General features: G+C 42.4%; 2 protein-coding genes across 25 annotated transcripts in view; one reads left to right on the forward strand and one right to left on the reverse strand.

Annotated features, from left to right (window-relative positions):
* The window catches only part of GLUD1 (glutamate dehydrogenase 1), a 42,321-nt gene extending 35,695 nt beyond the window's left edge, over nucleotides 1-6,626 (reverse strand). The window contains exon 1 of one of the 3 annotated variants that reach the window (XM_001137904.7): nucleotides 6,014-6,626. In XM_001137904.7, coding sequence (XP_001137904.1) covers nucleotides 6,014-6,458 — 445 coding nt within the window. In that variant the 5' untranslated portion in view covers nucleotides 6,459-6,626. Of the gene's footprint in view, nucleotides 1-1,251; nucleotides 1,479-6,013 lie in introns of those variants that run through there. The other 2 variants (XM_054660323.2, XM_054660324.2) reach the window with 2 other exon arrangements.
* SHLD2 (shieldin complex subunit 2) overlaps nucleotides 6,347-20,946 on the forward strand; it is a 96,556-nt gene continuing 81,956 nt past the window's right edge. For 4 of the 22 annotated variants that reach the window (XM_063780818.1, XM_063780820.1, XM_054660333.2 and 1 more), the window contains exons 1-2: nucleotides 6,830-6,926; nucleotides 8,613-8,668. In XM_063780818.1, the coding sequence (XP_063636888.1) occupies nucleotides 8,619-8,668 (50 nt within the window). In that variant the 5' untranslated portion in view covers nucleotides 6,830-6,926; nucleotides 8,613-8,618. Of the gene's footprint in view, nucleotides 6,478-6,811; nucleotides 6,927-8,612; nucleotides 8,669-16,045; nucleotides 16,327-20,946 lie in introns of those variants that run through there. The other 18 variants (XM_054660327.2, XM_063780836.1, XM_063780819.1 and 15 more) reach the window with 14 other exon arrangements.

The raw sequence follows: 20,946 nt of genomic DNA on the forward strand, positions 1-20,946 counted from the left end.
GAAAAAAATATTCCAAGAAATAAAAAAATTCAACTTTGTTTTTTTAAAAGAACCCTCTGCATAAAGTTCAGAGATCTTGCCTGCAGGAACAAAAAACACATAATAGAAAAATTGATTTATTTATTATATAGACTATAGTTCATAATAAAAGCAGTCCTTATTTGGTAAACCTTCAATATGAGTACATCACCCTTGGTTATTTCTTTGCTCTTTCTCTCTTGGCAAAAAAGAAAAAAAAAATTCATGCAAAATCCTACTAAGGCCCAATATGTACAAAATATCTTTTAAAAGTCCTATGTTGATATATTTGTGATAATGACAAACGATAAAAGAAGTCATACTACTGACAACCTTTGAAATTTTCATTTGTCATCTTTCACATTTTCCTCTAGCCTAGAAGCAAATCAGAAGAATTACGTCTGATAGACTTTCTCCAAGAATAATAATCAAGAGAAATAGCAATTCATAATAAACAAAGCATTTTCTTAGTTTTTAATGAAGAAAACTAAGAAAGTAATTTCAAAATTATTCAATAGAAAATCTTTAAAGATAAATGGACTACACACTGGTAGAGAAATGAGTTGTTCTGGCTAACACATTAATCTCTTAAACACCAAAGTCTTCAAACCTCTTTTGATGGAAAACTGTGTAAAATGTTATTTCAGGTCTTCGGAGTTGGGTGTAGGGGAAAAAGGTTATTTCATTTCCTTAGCAATTAGAATAAATGGACCTCTAGAGATATCATCTATGCTGAGTTTTATATGCAAAGTTGTTTGAATATGTATTTTTCTAGGAAGAAGGTAGGTCTTCTAATAGCTTTTAACAGAAATTTCAAAGGTATCTATGATCCAAAGTATTAGGAAGCATTGTGTCAATGGCATGAAGTGGTTCTCAATCAGTGCTTACAATTAAAAGCCTAAGATACAATTTGTAACTTTTTGCATAAATAAATCCCAGACAACAATGATTAAGGTGGGTGCTGGAATCAGATGCCCAGAATCTGAACCTCAACTCCACTACGTACTAGCTGTGTCACCCTGCCAAAGGACACTTCACTCCTCAACCTTAGTAGCCATATTTGGAAATCAGGGACAACAGTGTATTGCATGAGGCATAAAAGCAATGATACATGAAAAGTTCTTACATGCATTGTTGCTATAAGGCATAGAACTGATGATGCATGAAAAGTTCTTAATAAAATGCCTGGCACACACAGAGCTGAATAAATGTTAGCCTTTGCTAATATCTGACCTTGGTGAAGGCAGTTGACCTCAAGTGAAGGCAGAATGTGTGTGGCTGCAGAATCTTCTAGGTGTAGTTGCCTTTTTGTAAAGATAATCGGAAGGTCTTGAGTAGCTCCTTCTCCTAGTTTGTCTTCTTGTCCTTAATAAAGCCTTTCCTGCCTTTATCAGTAGTATTTCACATATTAACAATTCCGACTTGATAGTGAACACTTGAATCTGTATTAATTTCTGCCTCTGGAAAGGGGAAAATATTGATTCATTTGAATAACTAGTCAGTTTTAGACAGCGGCATTAGATTTAAGACTGTTCATGGTTATATTGGGGGAAGGACTTGGGGTAGAGCTGCTTCACTTTTCATTTTGTAACTTACATTACTATTTGATTATGTGAATCATGCATGTGTATTTTATGGGTTGCTGAGTACAAAATTTATGGGCTATTTATGAATCGATGTGCTCTAAAGTGATACTAGAGATTTTTCTCTATTACTTACATTGTAAAAGCCTAATTATTGGGTAAAATAAATAGAAAAGAAGAACAGTCACGTGGCAGAGACTAGTGTCTAGGATTTTTTCAACATCTACAGGTTAGTATTTTAGTTTTTAATGGTTACAGAACCCTTAGTATTTTTAACATAAGTAAATAAAAACCGATTTTCCTAAGCACTCTGAATTATTAACAGCGGTAAACCTAATTTCTTCCCACTATATGCCAAAAGTTCAGGCTCAATTTTTATTTCTTATACTTAAACACTACAAGTTGTACTGAACTTTAATATATACTGGTGCTTAGGATCCAATTTTTGATGCCCTAATTCTTACAAAGTATACTTTGGATAATGAGTGAGCAGCTGTTTGTCTTCCTGCACGTGGGGCTTTACTGCCAAAAGCAAACTTGCTAAATGGATTCATACACGCAAGTGACAGAAAGACTGAAATCTGATGTACAGATCACTACCATTACCAAAGGTCTTCATTTTCTAGTATACTTTGGGAGAAAAGACGCATTTGGCTTCCATGAAATAAAAAGGCATAAGGGCAACACATTTCCGTATTTAAATAAGATGTATTAAAAACAACCACCTCGGGGCTAAGTGCTTTTAAAAGACACACAAATTACCTATCCTCTGACTGAACTTTCAGAAAAATCCTAAATTAAATTCACCTACAAAGGTTATATTTTATCTGTGGCAGCAGATGCAGACACACAGCCACTTAAAAATATTAGAAACTGTGAGTTTATTAAAAGTTACCTAAGTTTTGATGGTTGTCAATTGAGCATAGCAAAATAAGTCAGAAACATTTTTTCCCCCAGTGAAGGCAGAGAAATATCTCATTTTAAATCAGTATCAGTGCTTTCTATAGTCTTCCCTTAAGCGCTAAACAATGACATCCCAGAGGCTGAGGGGTCTTTAACACTGCATTGACTCTGGTCTTCCCTTGCATTATGTCATCAAGATTCCACTGTTTCCTTCTGGCATTTTGACTTTTAAAAACTAGTTACTGGATTAATATAGGGTACACTTTTTTGGGTACTAATATTTGTAATTAAAAGACTTAGGGTCAATGTATGAGAGAACTCCATCTACGGTCCATCAACTATATGTAAATTATGATAATTTTAGAAAATTTTATGATAGTAGCATCAGTGATAGGGAATTTTAATAGTTTTAATATCAAGACAACTGGGGGGGGCAGACTGGAAGAGAAAGTTAATTGACTCCTACCATCAATAAATTGCTATTATCAATCTGTACTTTCCCTCCAAACTGACTTTAAAACAATAAACTTCCTTCTAAAAAGGTAGACTGGTCTCAGGCAGAACCATAGCAAATGAAATACAGATAATTTACTCAGGGAAAGTTAATAGAACAATCTTTGATAATATTTCCAAACCCACCAGAACTTTTGAACCAGTCTTCTCAAATCAGTCGCATATTCTCACACTATGCCCCTTTGCTGGAAATATTTTTAAGGCCTCACTTAAACTTCCCTTCAGATCCTTTAGCTTACTCTTTCAAATCCTTAACACAGACAAATCTAACGGCCTCAGGTACATGTAGTAACTGGGAAAAGAAAAACACAAAAACAGTGTGTATTATTAAATATTTACTTGGAAAAAGTACACATCAGCCACCAAGTCTTATAACCATCTGTTTCCCTTAGAGATTATTGCTAGATTGTTGCTTTGCTTCAACCTCAAGAATTTTAATTTAGAAAACTCAGGGATAAGGTTGTTCTTGAGGGAAAATGAGATACAGAAAGCTGAAGGTTGGTAAAAGGGTGGAGAGAGGCAGATGAGGTTTTTTTTTTTTGGCAAAGAACCAATGGGAGAGAAGACAGGTTAGTGGGGAGAGGTAAGAAGAACATGTTAAAATATGTTTAAGAGGGAAAGACAGAATTTCATAGGGATTATCCAAAGCATTTAAGAAAATCTCAATCACCTAATATATTCTGTGTTTCTAAGACTAGAGTGGGACCACAAAGGTTAACAATTTCTTAGACGTTAAAAAAGCTTTAAGAAAGAAGACCTGTCCCTCTTACAATGCACATTCTCTGCAAACAAGGGTGATAAATGGGTAGATAGATCTGGGGATGTCTTGAACACAAAGCATGGAAGGCTATAGTACCCAAATTTTGCTGATCATCTGTTTAGTATACTGTTTATTAAGCACACTAAAATATTTAAGGGCTTTCATAGCTATATAATCTTCCCCAATCCAGAAAGCCTTTCAAGTTCCTGAAGATAATAAATTTATCACTTTGTAGAGGCCAATTTTCTTTGATGTTCTATCAATGCTTGCAACAGTTTATTAGTAACAATTCAGTTTCTCCCTGTTTATATGCTGGGGGTTAAGAGCATGTTTTTTTGTAAATGGGATAAACGGAACAGAAAATTGTATCTTACACTCTAGTACAAGCAAGTGCTACAGTAACAGTGCTTTGGGATGGCTGACCCAATTTGTTGCTAGGTTCAATATTTTGGCATTAAAACTGCTGTGGCAACAAGAGAAAGAGGACTCACAAACTATGGTAAACGAGTTGCTTCAGTGAGTTTGCGGAGCTGCGACTTATAAAAACAGGAGAGAGCTGGGCATCTGAAGAATCGAAGAAAAAGGATTTCAGAGACCAAATCAGATCCTGCAGAAAACCACATACACTGATTTATCTGTACACCTTTTAAAGGACTGGCAAATGCTGCCAGCAAGATAGTAAAAAATAAACTTGATGTCCGTTTTAAGAAAACGATGCAACTCAATATTTGCTGAACATTGCCTGAACTTCCTCCAACATCCTTATTTGCCTTTCTTTGGAGTCTGAACTTGTTTTCCTGGTTTGGAGAATAAGGGAGTGGTAGGAAGAAGGCAGGCAAATGTAGGAGACTGACGGTGTGTACATTTTATACAATTTTGAAGCTAGAAAGGAAATCAGAGGTCAAAGTGGTTCAAACATTGGTTTTGGCTGAGGCAACCAGAGCTAGAGGATAATTAAGCTCCAAAGTTAAGTCCTAGAAGTGGGTGGGGTCAATGCAAATTTAGTAAATCTTTAAAAGCAACCTTTGTCCCCCCTGCTGGGAACACCAGCACCACTCAAGTTTTTTCCGGTACAGAGAGGATTTCTAAAAATCCTTATAAGTCAGCGGGCATAACTGAAAGACCACAGAACCAGGTTTACTGAGACATGGGTCTAGCCCAACATCCTCTGTGCTTCTCAGCCAATCCACCTCCAACAAGACTCCTCGCCTCCCTGGGCTCTTTATTCCATGTAATTTTTCTTTTTTACAGTAGACAAAAGTGGTTTGTCCTTTCCATTTTATGTTACTAAAGAGGTATGATGCAATGTATTGGGGGGAAAAAAGCTCTTATTTGCTCGAAGAAAGCAATCTGACTACAGAGGCCAAATCTACAGACATTAAATGATTTAAACCACAGGATAACCCAGTGACTACCAAACATTATCTGACCCCTTTCTTCACGTACTCTATCTTTCCTGAAGCTCAAATTCAGGGCTAGCCAGGACCAGTACACACCCCCAGAGCTATTTCATTCCATTGGCTGGCTGGCCATCCGCAGCCTACAACCTGTAAATTTACTGTCAGGACGCCAGGTGTTTATTTGTCAGAGATATTACATTGCTTGTGATTTTTTGTGTTTTCCCTTTTTTTTTGGTATAAAACAGAACTTGTCAGAATGGGAAAATTACTTAATTGAAACGATTAACGCGTGATTAGTAAATTCCTTTGGTTAATAAAACTGTCTAGATTTCAAACTTAGAAGCCAAGTCATTTTCTATATTCGGATATCATCTGTCACTGTTGAAACAGGAGTGAACAAATACCAGAAAATAATTTGACAGCTTGCATTTAGGGGAGAGTCACAAAAGCCCAAGAACACTGACGAGGCATTATCACACGGGCAGGTCATTCCCTTTCCTAGAAGTGCATTTCGGCAGGACCCGCCGTGTGTGACACAGACACCGGGACCAAAAGGAGACCGGTGCAGCGTCTACTCTGCATGCAAGATCAGCATATACAGAGGCCCGGGATGACGGCGCGGGGGAGGGGGCAGGCCAATCGCATGATGATTTTAAGGCGGAAAAATCACCATCCACAGAGCCGGCCACATCCGAGGCGGGGTGACCCGGGCGGGGACCCGGCCCGCTCCAGCTGGGCTGGGCTGGGCTGAGCAGCGGCCCCGCACCGGCAGGAGGCCGGAGGGGAGGGCCGCAGGGGAGGCAGGGAGGGCGGGACGGGGCCCGGCCGACGCTCACCTCCCTTGCAGGGCGTGCGGTGCTGGCTGTGCTGGGCCCGGTAGCCTTCGATGACCTCCCAGGAGCCGTCGTCGCGCCGGATGGGGAAGGAGAGACTCAGCACATGGTTGCAGGGCTTGATGATCCGCAGGATGCCGCGCACCCGGTTCCGCTTCTGCTCCTCGCTCTCCCGGGTCCTCAGGTCCTCCACCAGCTTGTCCTCCACGATGCTGGCGCCGCGATCGAAGAAGCCCTCCACCATCTTGAAGAAGTTGGGGTCGTCCTCGCGGTCGGCCACCGCCTCGCTGTAGTGGCGCCGGGCGGCCAATGCCAGCCCCGGCTGCGGGGCGGCGGCGGGCTGTCCCCGGGCCCAGCCCAGCAACGCGGCCGAGTCGGCGGACGCCGAGCCCAGGGCAGCGGGCCCGGCCCGGGACAGCAACAGCGCTTCGCCCAGGTAGCGGTACATGGCCACAGGCGGAGGGTAGGTGAGTGATGGTCGCGAAACAGGCGCGCTTTCTCAGACTCCCCGCGACTAGGGAGGAAGGGTCCCGCGCGGGTTGCCCTTTTAAGCCGCAGCTTCCTGCTTGCCCGGCTGTCCCCTCCCCTCGGGCGCTCGCCACCTAACGGGGAGGACGGACTTCGGGGACAGGGCGCCGCCCAGGGCGCCGGGCCTCCGCCTCCGCCGCGGCCTCCCAGGGCCTCGCTGGCGGCAGCGCGCGCCGGCGGGGCGTCGGGGGCGCGCAGGCGCGGGCGGGCTCGGCGCGCATGCTCGCGCGCCAGTGGGGAAGGGAGGGGAGGGGAGAGGAAGGGCGAGGAGGAGAGTGGAGGGGAAGGGACGGGAGGGGCAGGGAGGGGAAGGTCGGGGCGGGTCGGGGCGGGCCCACGGGCGGCCGGATCTGCCCGAGGCCGCACCCGCCTCCGGCGGGGCCCTCAGGTATGTGCGCCGCGGGGGTCCCTCAGGGGGGTTGGGGGTAGCCCAGGGAGGTCGGGGTCGGGGGCTGGCCTCTGTAGGGCGCTCAGAGGCCGAGTCCCCCCGAGCGCCGCGTGGGTGAGGCTTGGCGGTCTGGTCGGGGACCGGGTCATGTGAGTCACGGGCGCCCCTCCTTTCCGCCCGCGCGCCCTCGGAACGGGCGGCCCACCCTGGCCTGTCCTCTGGCGGCCTCAGGCCGGGGCCGGGCGTGCAGGGGCTGACACGTGGGCAGGAAAGCGAGGCAGAGCCGCCGCCGCGGAAGGCCGGGCTGAGGGCTCGGCGTCACCAGCCAGGGCTGCAGAGAGCGGCGTGGCACCCGGAGTTGGATTATGCGTGGCTGGCGTGAGCTGGAAAGGAGTCACTCGCCCACAAGCTCTCACCACGCGAGCTTTTATTGTCCCGTTCAACTGCTCCGCAGTGTGGAGATCGCATAGTTACGCACGTCGTGGTTGTGTCGCCCCACAGTACTGACTGCTTCACCTTTGCAGACAGAGGCTCCGGCCCGGCGCGGTGGCTCACGTCTTTAGTCCTAGCACTTTGGGAGGTCGAGGCTGGAGGATGGCTTGAGCCCAGGAGTTCGAGGCTGCAGTGAGCTACGATCGCTCCACTGCACCCCAGCCTGGGCAACAGAGGGAGACCCTATCTCCCTCTGAAATAGTCTAAAATAAGGAAACTAGAAATGCGATAATGCCCCCAGGAAATTCTTTCTCAGGAATATATGTATTTGTTAAATGGTTCAGTATATGATTTATTTTTTATTTTATTTATTTATTTGAGATGGAATCTTGCTCTGTCGCCCAGGCGGGAGTGTAGTGGCACCATCTCGGTTCACTGCAGCTTCCACCTCCCTGGGTTCGTTCTAGCGATTCTCCTGCCTCAGCCTCCCGGGTAGCTGGGATTACAGGCACGCGCCACCACGCCCGGCTAATTTTTGCATTTTTAGTAGAGACGGGGTTTCGCCGTGCTGGCCAGGCTGGTCTCCAACGCCTGACCTCAAGTGATCTGCCCGCCTAGGCCTCCCAGAATGCTGGGATTACAGACGTGAGCCACCGCGCCTGGCCTCAGTATATGATTTATAAGCTTTATGCTGTATGAGGGTTCAGTTATGTATTTATACATACTTGATAGGAAATGCTAAAGTTCACATTCCTATGGATAACTTTTGGTGCTTTTCAAACTAACGAGGCTAGCACGGTGGCTCATGCCTGTAATCCCAGCACTTTGGGGACCAAAGCAGGCTGATCGCTTGAGGCCAGGAGTTCAAGACCAGCCTGGGCTCGTCTCTATAAAAAGAAAATAAAAAATAAAGCTCTAATGACAGTCATTAAAACTAGCTGCCAAACACCACATTACTAGCGTTAGCGGTCTCAGTGTACTTGGGTGGTTTTAAAATGACACCCATTGGACCTGCAAAACGATGGTGCTTCCCGATATGTTCATGTTATTCATCTTTTAGAATATGGAAGAGAAAGTTCTTAGTTCTCGAAATATTGTGTAAAATATAAGGTGACAACCTGGATCTGTTAAATTACATTCATCTAAGTGTACTCTCAAAGTCAAAATTATCTTTTCATACAGGTGGAACTTATATTTTACCTTACTTGCTAAATAAGTCATTGTCATTAATTGTATTTGCACTGTGTTTTTCAGTGAAAAATGTACTCTGACCTGAATCCTGAATTTTCCTTGATGGTCAAAAGATTAAGGTATCAAATTTCCTTTTTTCTGGATGTATTATCGTTTTACTCTCTTACATTGCAATCCCCCACTCCTGCAAAAAACCCACGGAGTTTCAGAATAAAATGATTAGCATCAGTAAACATGGAAATATTTTTCTTTTTGGATTAAATTATTTGTTTATGTTCTGAGGAAAAATCTTTAAAAGCTTAGTTTTATTGTTTTTGTTGTTCTTTATAACCTTAGCCTTCAGAAAAATAAATGTTTAACTTTGCTTCTTCTGTGACTTGTTCACCTGAATTCAAGAAGGTGGAATTGGGCCTAAGGAGGTGGCTCATACCTGTAATCCCAGCACTTTGGGAGGCTAAAGTGGGCGGATCACTTGAGATCAGGAGTTCGAGACCAGCCTGGGCAACACAGTGAAACCTTGTCTCTACTAAAAATACAAAAATAAGCCAAGCGTGGTGGGGGGCCTACAAAAATTAGCCAGGCCTGGTGGCGGGGAGTGGGTTGGGCAGTGCTTGTAGTTCCAGCTACTTGGGAGAACCACTTGAACCAGGGAGAGAGGTTGCAGTGAGCCGAGATCGTGCCATTGCACTCCAGGCTGGGCAACAGAGCGAGTCTTCATCTCAAAACAGGAAAGGCAGAATTGAAGAAGCTTTGGAAGAGGTAAGGAATAGAGCTGTGGAAATTACTATTTTTTTTTTAATTGAGAATCTCCTGCGTGTAGGTGCCTTACAAACTGGCTTCATGAGTACCCTATAAAACAGATGTTTTTATTTTTAAAATCATCATGGTTTTGTTTTGTTTTGTTTTTTTGAGACAGCCTTGCTCTGTTGCCCATGCTGGAGTGCAGTGGTGCAATCTCAGCTCACTGCAGCCTCTGCCTCCCAGGTTCCAGTGATTCTCCTGCCTCAGCCTCCCGAGCAGCTGGGATTACAGGCGCCCGCCACCATGCCAGGCTAATTTTTTTGTATTTTTAATAGAGACGAAGTTCCACAGTGTTGGCCAGGCTGTTCTCAAACTCCTGGCCTCAAATGATCTGCCCGCCTTGGCCACCGAAAGTGCTGGGATTACAGGTGTTGAGCCACTGCACCTGGTCATTATGTTTTAAAATTACATACAAGTTGTTAAAAAAATATGAACAGCAGAAATAGATTTTAGAAAAACAGAATGAAATTATCCATCTCTTCCCCCATTTAGTGAATATTTGGAGTATTTCTTTTCACACTGTAGGTATTATAATTCCTGATTTATTAGAAGCAGGGAGTGGCTGGGCGTGGTGGCTCATACCTGTAATCCCAGCACTTTGGGAGGCTGAGGCGGGCGGATCACCTGAGGTTGGGAGTTCGAGACCAGCCTGACCAACATGGAGAAACCCCATCTGTACTAAAAATACAAAATTAGCCTGGTGTGATGGTGAATCCCTGTAATCCCAGCTACTCAGGAGGCTGAGGCAGGAGAATCGCTTGAACCTGGGAGGCGGAGGTTTCAGTGAGCTGAGATTGCACCATTGCACTCCAGCCTGGGTAACAAGAATGAAACTCCATCTCAAAAAAAAAAACAAAAAAAAAACAGGGAGTGAGGCCCACAGAAACCAAACAAATTGTTGATGATCACCAAGCTTGTAAATAGGGTAAGATTCAAACCTGTGTATCTGACTCCAAAGTTATACTATTTATACTATTCCAAGGAGTATTTTAAGTATTTGTTCCATTTAGTTAGAAATTATTTACTGTGATATAAAGTCTAATGAATTTCAACTTTAGATTTATGATTGCTTTTGTAAAATATACAGATAATTTGCAAAGTAAGGTTTTTTTTATTTTTATTTTTCGAGACAGGGTCTCACTGTGTCACCCAGGCTGGAGTGCGGTGGCACGATCACAGTTTACCGCAGCCTGGACTTCCTGGGCTCAGGCAATCCTCCCACCTCAGCCTCCTGAGTAGCTAGGACTATAGGCACCTGCCGCCACTCCCGGCTAACTTTTGTCTTTTTGGTAGAGGTGGGGTTTCACTATGTTGCCCAGGCTGGTCTCGAACTCCTGGGCTCAAGCGATATGCCCGCCTCTGCCTCCCACAGTTCTGGGATTCCAAGTGTGAGCCACCATGCCTCACACAATAAAGTTTAATTATTTGTAGTAATTTCCCATTCAAACGAAGACCAAAATTCAGCTTGAAGGGAACATTCAATAGCATTCCACAAAGTCAAATGAGTTTTCTGCCTTAGAGTTTTCCTAGCTGGTTTAAAATTCCAGGTCTGTTTTTCTTGATCCATAGCATGCTTTTTTCTCTCTTAAAAATATTTTAGAAGAAGATTGTTAGGATTTAGAAAAACATAGTGTATAAATTCTTGAACCATTCATTTTTAAAAATAATTTAATTTGAAAGGTAAAAATATACTTTCTACTTTCTGTCTCACTAAATCAGTCTATTCTGGACTTTTCCTATAAAAGGTGTATGTGGCCCTTTGTGACTGTCTTCTTTCACTTGGCAGAGTATTTTAAAGGTTTATGCGTGTAGCATGTATCAGGTACTTCATTTCTTGTTATGGCTACATAGTTTTTGTTGTATGACTGTACCACATTTTAAAAATCTATTCATCATTGATGGACACTTGGATTATTTCCACTTTTTGACTATTCTGAATGATGCTGCGGTGAACTTTTGTGTGTGCATATGTTTTCAGTTCTCTTGGGTGCGTTTATACCTAGGAATGGTACTTCCATGTTTAAATTTTTGAGGTACTGCCAAACTTTTCCACAGTGGCTACACCATTTTAATTCTTACCAGCAGTGAATGAAGGTTCCAATTTCTCTACTTCTTCACCAACACTTGTTATGTGTGTTTTTTATTATAATCATCCTAGTGGGTATGAAGTATTTATTTGCAGTTCCTTGATGACTAATAAAATTTAGCATCTTTCATGTGCTTATGGACCATTTTTATGTCTTATTTGGAGAAATGTCTATTCAGATCCTTTGCCCATTTTTAAGTCAGGTTGTCTTTTATTATTGAGTTGTAAGAGTTTTTTTTAATATGTTCTAGATGTAAGTTCCTTACCAGATTTGAAAATGTTTTCATCCATTCTTTAGGTTATATTTTCCCATTTTTCATAGTGACTTTGAAGCACAAAAGTTTTTAATTTTGATGAAGTCCAATTTATAAATGTTTTCTTTCGATACTTATGCTTTTGGTATCATATGTAAGAAATCATTGTCTAATTGGACTTCATGAAGATTTACTCCTTTGTTTTCTTCTAAGAGTTTCATAGGTTTAGCTTTTACATTTAGGTTTTTATCCATTTTGTGTTACTTTTTCCGAGAAAAGGATCCAGTTTCATTCTTTTGCACGTGGCTATCCAGTTCATTTGCTCAAAAGACTATTTCTTTCCCATTGAATTGTCTTCACACTCTATGAAAAATAAATTGACCTAAATGTGAAAGTTTATATCTGGACGCCAGTTCAGTTCATCCATATGTCTATCCTTATATCAGTACTACATTGTCTTGATTACGCCAGTTTTTTTTTTTTTTTTTCAAAATGGAGTCTCACTCTGTTGCCCAGGCTGGAGTGCAATAGCGCGATCTTGGCTCACTGCAACCTCTGCCTTCCAGGTTCAAGCAATTCTCCTGCTCCAGCCTCCTGAGTAGCTGGGATTACAGGTGCGCGCCACTACGCCTGGCTAATTTTTGTATTTTCAGTAGAGATGGGGTTTTATCATGTTAGTCAGGCTGATCTCGAACTCCTTGACCCAGGTGATCCGCCCGCCTCGGCCTCCCAAAGTGCTGGGATTACAGGCATGAGCCACTGTGCCAGGCTGATTACTCTAGCTTTGTAGTAAATTTTGAAATTGGGAAATGTGAGTCTTCCAAATTTTTTTTTTCCAAGATTGGTTATTCTATGTCCATATGAATTAGGATCATGTTTCCAATTTCTGCAAAGAAGTCAGCTGGAATTTTGATAGGGATTATGTTGAATCTATAGATCAATTTGGGAATTAGTGTCATTTTAACAATATTACATCTTCTGATTCATTAACATGGGATATCTTTCTGTATATGTAGGTCTTTTAAAACTTCTCTCAGGAATGTTTTATCACTGTCAGAGGATAAGTTTTGCACTTCTTAAAACCGAGTAAGCTAAGTTAGCAATTCCCAAAAATTATATGAGATGGTAACTCCCGAAATTCTGTAGCATAACAAGATTATTTCCTTAATGGCAAGCATATTCTGGCCCCAGAATAATTTAGAATCAAGTATAGAATTCAAGAGAATCAAGGCTGCAGCAGTAATACTTTGAGTCTATACCCTTGTGTATATTTGGCTTAAATGTTTTAGGAGAATTGGCCTTTGAAAATTTAAGATATTTGTTATTTCAAAATAAAATGTGTAATCAACTAATACAAAGCAAGTTTTGTACTTTTTGTTGAATTTATTACTAAGTATTCTTTTTGATGCAATTGTAAGTAGAAATATTTATTTATTAAGAGATAGGGTCTTACTGTGTGGCCCAGTATGGCCTTGAACTCCTGGGCTTAAGACATCCTCCTGCTGCAGCCTCCTGAGTAACTGAGATTACAGGTGTGCACCACCTCGCCTGGCTCAGAATGGTTTTCTTAACTTCATTTTTAGATTGTTCACCGTGAGTATATCGAATTACAATAGTTTAGGCTGGGCATGGTGGCTCACGCCTGTAATCCTAGCACTTGGGGAGGCTGAGGTAGGTGGATAACTTGAGGCCAGGAGTTTCAGATCAGCCTGGCCATCACAGAGAAACCTTGTCTTTACCAAAATCACAACAAATTAATTAGCTGGGTGTGGTGGTGCATGCTTGCAATCCCAGCTACTGGGGAGGCTGAGGTACGAGAATTACCTGAACCCAGGAGGTGGAGGTTGCGGTGAACCGAGATAGTTCCACTGCACTCCAGCCTGGGCGACAGAATGGTTTTTGTATGCTTCAACCTTACTGAACTCATTTATTCATTCTGATATTTACTTTAGTGGATTCTGTATGATTTTCTATATGCAAGATGTTGTCATTTGCAAATAGAGATAGTTTTTTTGTTTCCAATCTGAATGTGTTTTATTTCATTTTCTTGCCTAATGCTCCTCATTAGTTTTTAATGTTGCATAGTATTTTATTGCACGGACGCACCATAATTACTTTTACCAATCTCTTATTGATGGACATGAAGGTTATTTCCAAACTCTTGTGGTTATAACAATGCTGTAATAGATAACCTATTACAAAGAACAGTTCTCAACTCTTTTGGTCTTGGGACTACTTTACCTATTTATGTATAAGTTTCAAGTTTGGGCTTAGAAAGAATTTAATAATCATGCTAATTTTGTTTTGTTTTCTTTTTTTTTACTCCTGGACCCAAGCGGTCTTCCCACCTCAACCTCCCAAGTAGCTGAGACTACAAGGGTGAACCATCACCCTGGGTAATTTTTAAATTGTTGGCTGGGCACAGTGGCTCACGCCTGTAATCCTAGCACTTTGGGAGGCTGAGACAGGCGGATTACCTGAGGTTGGGAGTTCAAGACCAGCCTGGCCAACATGGTGAAACCCTGTCTCTACTAAAAACACAAAAAATGAGCCAGGTGCAGTGGTGCATGCCTGTAATCCCAGCTACTCAGGAGGCTGAGGCAGGAGAATTGCTTGAATTCAGGAGGTGGATGTTGCGGTGAGCTGAGATCGTGCCACTGAACTCCAGCCTGGGCGACAGAGCAAGATTTCATTTCAAAAAACAAAAAGAAAAAAAATTTTTTTAAATTGTTTTGAAGAGATACGGTTTCCCTATGTTGCCTAGGCTGGTCTCATGCGATTCTCCTGCCTTGGCCTCCCAAAGTGTTGGGATTATAGACATGAGACACCACAAATTTAAACAAGGACTTTTTTTATTTTTTAAAGAGATTACTTTTTCTGAGTAAACAAGGACTTTTAAAACAAGGTACTAAAAATCTGGCTGGGCGTGGTGGCTCGCTCCTGTAATCCCAGCACTTTGGGAGGCTGAGGTGGGCGGATCACGAGGTCAAGAGATCAAGACCATTCTGGCCAACATAGTGAAACCCCGTCTCTGCTAAAAATACAAAAATTAGCTAGGTGTGGTGGTGCACGCCTGTAGTCCCAGCTGCTCAGGAGGCTAAGGCAGGAGAATCACTTGAACCCGGGAGGCAGAGGTTGTAGTGAGCCGAGATCTCACCACTGCACTCCAGCCTGGCGACAGAGTGAGACTCCATCTCAAAAAAAAAAAATTTTTAAATAAATAAATAAATAAAAATCTTGAAATTTTTATTAGGTCCTGGTGTTTCTAATTTTAATATGATTTAGTTCTCAAGTGCTAGTTAATACTTCATTAATCAGCCAGATGGAAGTGGGGATACTATGGAAACAGCATAGGCAAAGCTTAAAGATAAATGAGACCATGGTTTGAAAATATAGGGTGGCATGCGCTTTGGTTCAAGGCAATTTGATCATCACAACAATTTGGCTTAAACAGCACTTTGGTTGAAAATGAATATCCCCTAGTTATGTTTTTTTCAAGTATTGGTCATTTTGGTATATCATGAGTTGTTTTGCAAACTTTTGTGCCAAAGTTTTCAGGAAAACTTTCTAATATTTGCTTTTGTGTTTCTAATTGATTTTCAGAGAAGTTGTAATTTTGATGTTTTTTCCTTTTAGTGAGCATGCTTTAACAAAAAACTAACAGAAACTGTGTCAAAGAAAAGGACCTGTAATCTTCAGGGTTTGTAGTCTTTTTCCTCTTAAAAAACCCTTTTCCTAATAAATGGCAGTTACATCTGCATGGCTGGTTTGGGTAAGTCTTCATTTTGTTGCATTGCTGAGTAACAGTCAACAAAGGTTTATCAACTCTTGGTTAAGGGTTCCTTTCATGTTGTGAGTAAACATGAACAATATAGGATCTTATCCTTTTAAGCTATCATGCAAGAAACATGTGAGGTCTCTTAAAAATTCACTGTGCTGGCCAGGCGTGGTGGCTCACACCTGTAATCCCAGCACTTTGGGAGGCTGAGGTGGGTGGATCACCTGAGGTCAGGAGTTCAAGACCAGCCTGGCCAACATGGTGAAACCCCGTCTCTACAAAAATACAAAAATTAGCCAGGCATAATGGCGAGTGCCTGTAATCCAAGCTACTTGGGAGGCTGAGGCAGGAGAATCGCTTGAACCCGGGAGTGAGCCGAGATGGTGCCACTGCACTCTAGCTTGGGTGACAACAGCAAGATTCTGTCTCAGAAAAAAAAAAAAAAAATTAACTGTGCTTTTAAATGGGAGCTAAATTAGGAAAAAAATAAAAAGTAAAAAGAAAATGAAAATAAAAATTTTAAAAATATATTAACAAATTAACTGTACTAAGGTAGGATTCTTTTTTTTTTCTCGAGTCGGAGTCTTGCTCTGTCGCCCAGGCTGGAGAGGAGTGGCACAATCTCGGCTCGCTGCAACCTCCACTTCCCGGGTTCAAGTGATTCTCCTGCTTCAGCCTCCCAAGTAGCTGGGATTACAGGTGCCTGCCACCACGCCCGCCTAATTTTTGTACTTTCAGTAGAGATGAGGTTTCACCATGTTGGCCAGGCTGCTCTTGAACTCCTGACCTTGTGATCCGCCTGCCTCCGCCTCCCAGTGTTGGGATTATAGGTGTGAGCCACCACACCCAGCCACTAAGGTAGGATTCTGATCTCACCTGTATGTTATTTATTATGCCTCTCTTAATCTTCATTTTAAAATAGAGGTCAGGTTTTTTGTTTTCTTTATATATAAAGTATGGCACATTCAGTTGTTCATCATTCAAGATTGCCTTGCCATTCAGCTCTGTTTAATGATGTGGACCACCCTCTAGAAAAGAAAATCTTTATCCTATCTTGAGCATTTTGGTTTTGAAAGTTTTAGATCAATTGTAATTTCGGTATGGTGTTAGAGGATAATAAGAAAGGAAGTGTAAGGTAAAAATTGGGGCACATCTATAATGCTATTAAAAACAGACATAACTGAAAAATACACCAGAGAAGCAAAAAGTACCTTCTCCTTGACCATTCTAGAGGTGTTGCAGAAGAAACAGACTTTAGGTGAAGCATATATGTGAGTATAATTATGTTGCGCTTGCTTCTGAATGAAAGACATGTCAATGAAGGACTAGGCACAAGGTAGAGACGCTGATAATGTTGAGTCAGCTCAGGAAATTGGACCTGAAGTAAGAAGATAGAGATTCCTTAGGATGCCTTGACCCTCAAGTAGCAATATGCAAATAAAAATGGCTTAAAGGAAAGCCATAAACCAAGATAACATTATCTAACAAGAAGTCTGAAGGCAGGGCTTTTCCATTGTCAGTCCAAGGACTCAATGATACCATCAGATACCTACTCTGCTCTTCTCTCTGTTACACATTCAGCCAGTTTGTGATATCTTTCCTAAGGGTTTTAAAATGGCTTCAGCAGTTCCAGAGGTCACATGTAGCCATAACTAAGTTCTATGGAGAAACAGTAGTTTCCTCCTGTGCGTATCCCGGTATTAGTGAAGAAACCTTTTCCAAAGGCCTGCCAGCTACCTTCAACTCTCTTAGACCCCAGTAGCTAGGATTGGGTTGGTTACATGCCACGCCCTGGCTGTAAGGGAGGCTACAAGGAAGACTTACTGGCACTTTTTGGCCTCTGAAGTACAGGCAGACTGTGCCAGCCAGGAAGAAAGGTAGAAAAGGAATAATTGGTTGTTTGTTTGTTTGTTTGTTTGTTTGTTTTGAGACGGAGTCTTGCTCTTGTTGCCCAGGCTGGAGTGCAGTGGTGGGATCTCGGCTCACTGGAACTTCCGCCTCCTGGGTTCAAGTGATTCTCCTGCCTCAGCCTCCCCAGTAGCTGGGATTACAGGCACCTGCTACCATGGCTGACTAATTTTTTGTATTTTTAGTAGAGACGGGGTTTCACCATGTTGGCCAGGCTGGTCTTGAACTCCTGATCTCAGGTGATCCACCCGCCTCAGCCTCCCAAAGTGTTGGGATTATAGGCATGAGCCACTGTTCCCGGCCAGAAGGAATAATTGTTAGACAACTCACAGTGTCTGCCATATTTGCCACAGAAAATAACTGACTTGCTCTCTGCTGTCTTACTGTGATAATATATTTTTTTAACGCAATTTACAAAAGGGGGGGGAACATTCTTAAATTTGAAACTAGGAATTATGATATTTGCAGTTTCATATTGTATACAGTAAACAGTCTTCAAATTCTAGTTCTCCTTGAGATCTTATACAATGATAACAGTTTTAAAATTATGCCTTCTGTTTTTTGAACAGCTTTTTACTATTGACAGCTTTTAAGGAAGTAGTTTTCATGTTGTCGTGTTTACTCTCTTACTAGACAGGAAGACAGAACAGAAATCCATCCTCAACTTCTGGGGATAATCTGAGGATTATAATGAAATATCAGATGCTTAAATGATTTCAACAGACTTTTAGATGAAGTTGCCATTAGCAACTTGTTATCATCAATGTAACACATAGGCAAGTAGATTAAAATAAGAGGGCTAAACTGGCCTTTATGTTGAAATTAGAAGTTTCGTTGTCCTACAGGCAGAAATGACAGTTTCATTGGATTCTCTATGTTATAGTAATATATCAGAAGGATAGCTTGAGATGAGACTATTTTGAAGATACATGGGGTGGATATTCAAAGTGCCTTTTACATAGTTACTGTACTCCACAGTTTCCCCATTAAATGTGGAATCCTTGTGATTGCATTCTTGGAGGGCCATCGAAAACTAGTGAAGCACAGAGAGACTATTTTTTTCTATAGATATTAATCTAAAGCAATAATTGGCAAAAAAAAAAAAAAAAAAAGAGAGATTTAAAATGTAGGATAAAGGCCAGGTGCAGTGGCTCATGCCTGTATTCCCAGCACTTTGGGAGGCTGAGGCAGGTGGATCACCGGAGGTCAGAAGTTCAGGACTAGTCTGGCCAACATGGTGAAACTCCATCTCTGCTGAATCTACAAAAACCTAGCTGGGCGTGGTAGTGCGCCCTTGTAATCCCAGCTACTGGGGAGGCTGAGGCAGGAGAATTGCTTGAACCTGGGAGGCAGAGGTTGCAGTGAGCCAAGGTCTTGCCACTGCACTCCAGCCTGGGCAACAAGAGGGAACCTCCTTCTCAAAAAAAAGAAAAGAAAACAGAAAATAATATGGTGCTGTGCTATGGGATAATGGGGAATACCTACTTTATATAGGGTGTTCAGAGAAGGCCTTGAAAAGAAGAAACGTTTAAACTGAAATTAAAGGCTAAGTTGAAGCAACCTATTAAAGAGCTGTGGGAAAGGCATCCTAAGTGAAGGAAATGGCGTGTGGAAAAACTGTGATACAGAAAAGACCTTGACATGTTTTAGGAATGGACAGAAATCCAGTGTGACTGTGGTTGTCCTAGTGGAGAATGTTGTGATTTTGGACAGGTGGATAAGCAGTCAGATCATATAGGCAAGTGCTTTACATTTTTACCTTTTGTGCAGTGGAAAACCCAATTGGAAGTATAGTAGGCATAAATTTTGTAGACTACATACTTAAATATACAAGGATGTAATTTTCTTTCTTTCTTTTTTTTTTTTTAATTTTTAGAGATGACTTTTTGTTTGTTTTTTGTTTTTTGAGGCAGTCTCACTCTGTCACCAGGCTGGAGTGCAGTGGTGCAATCTCAGCTCATGGCAACCTCTGCTTCCTGGTTTCAAGCAGTTCTCGTGCCTCAGCCTCCCAAGTAGCTGGAATTGCAGGTACACATCATCATACCTGGCTAATTTTTGTTTTTTGCTTTTTTGAGACGGAGTTTCACTCTTGTTATCCAGGAGTGCAATGGCGTGATCTTAGCTCACTGCAGCCTTCACCTCCCAGGTTCAAGTGATTCTCCTCCCTCAGCCTCCCGAGTAGCTGGGATTACAGGCATGTGTCACCACACCAGGCCAATTTTGTGTTTTTAGTAGAGGCGAGGTTTCTCCATGTTGGTCGGGCTGGTCTCGAACTCCGGACCTCAGGTGATCTGCCCTCCTTGGCCTCCCAAAGTGCTAGGATTACAGGCGTGAGCCACTGCGTTCAGCCTAATTTTTGTATTTTTTAGTGGAGATGGGATTTTGCTATGTTGGCCAGGCTGGTCTCGAACCCCTAACCTCAAGTGATCCACCACCCCTTGGCCTACCAAAGTGCTGGGATTACAGGCTTGAGCCACCATGCCCAGCCTAGAGATGAGGTCTTGCTATGTTGCCCAGGCTGATCTCCAACTCCTGGGCTGAAGTGACTCTCCCACCCCGGCTTTTTAAAGTACTGGGATTACAGGTGTGAGCCATTGTGCTTGGCCAACTTCATTTCTAAATAACTAAAATTTCCTTAGCTCTGTTTCTACTAGGTAATAGAGAACAATCCTGCTAAACAATCTTGCCGCTTTAGGATAAAAAGTCAGTAGCTTCTGGCTTAACTAAATTAATTACATGTTAATCTAAACCTTTGATAAATACTTGGTCCTTTCGGTAAATATTCAGTTTCCTCACAGAGCCCACCCCTTCCCTTTTTTTTCCTATGGTAGATGGTATTGGTAGAGAAATCTTATAATTTTTCCTGGCATTAAGGGAGAGTCATCTTATCTTTGTGCTGTCCTCTGTCCTTCTGAGCCATTGCAAATGACTGGCTTGGTCTTGAATGGGATTGTCTGCCTCTGCCACTTCTGAGGATGATGTCCCTGCTACTACTGTAGCCCCTGGGCAACACATCTGTGCATGCTGGGTCCTCCTTAATCCCAGGCTGTTTTGGGTATACTGGCCCAATGGTGAGTGCTGATATGCTTGGGACCCTAATAAAGCAGCTTTTCAGGAATATGGTTTGGGCATGTCATTGGCTATTATGCCTTTAGCAAGGCATGATATTGTATTAGGTGCAAGGTTTTACTAAATGGCTACAGTCCCTGGACCATAACTTGGGAAAGGGAAACACAATTATTTCCCATTCTGGGTCCTTCCCCACAAACACTGGAGATTTTTCTTACCCTTCCGCAAATAAGATTTTTTTTTTTTTTTGAGACAGTTTCATTCTTGTTGCTCAGGCTGGAGTGCAATGGCTCGATCTCGGCTCACTGCAGCCTCTGCCTCCTAGATTCAAGCGATTCTCCTGCCTCAGCCTCCCGAGTAGCTGGGATTATAGGCGCTTCTACCACACCCGGCTAATTTTTTGTATTTTTGGTAGAGACAGTGTTTCGCCATGTTGGCCAGGCTGGTCTCGAACTCCTGGCCTCAGGTCATCCACCCTCCCCGGCCTCCCAGAGTGCTGGG

Source organism: Pan troglodytes, chromosome 8, assembly GCF_028858775.2.
Source record: "Pan troglodytes isolate AG18354 chromosome 8, NHGRI_mPanTro3-v2.0_pri, whole genome shotgun sequence".
NCBI lineage: Eukaryota > Metazoa > Chordata > Mammalia > Primates > Hominidae > Pan > Pan troglodytes.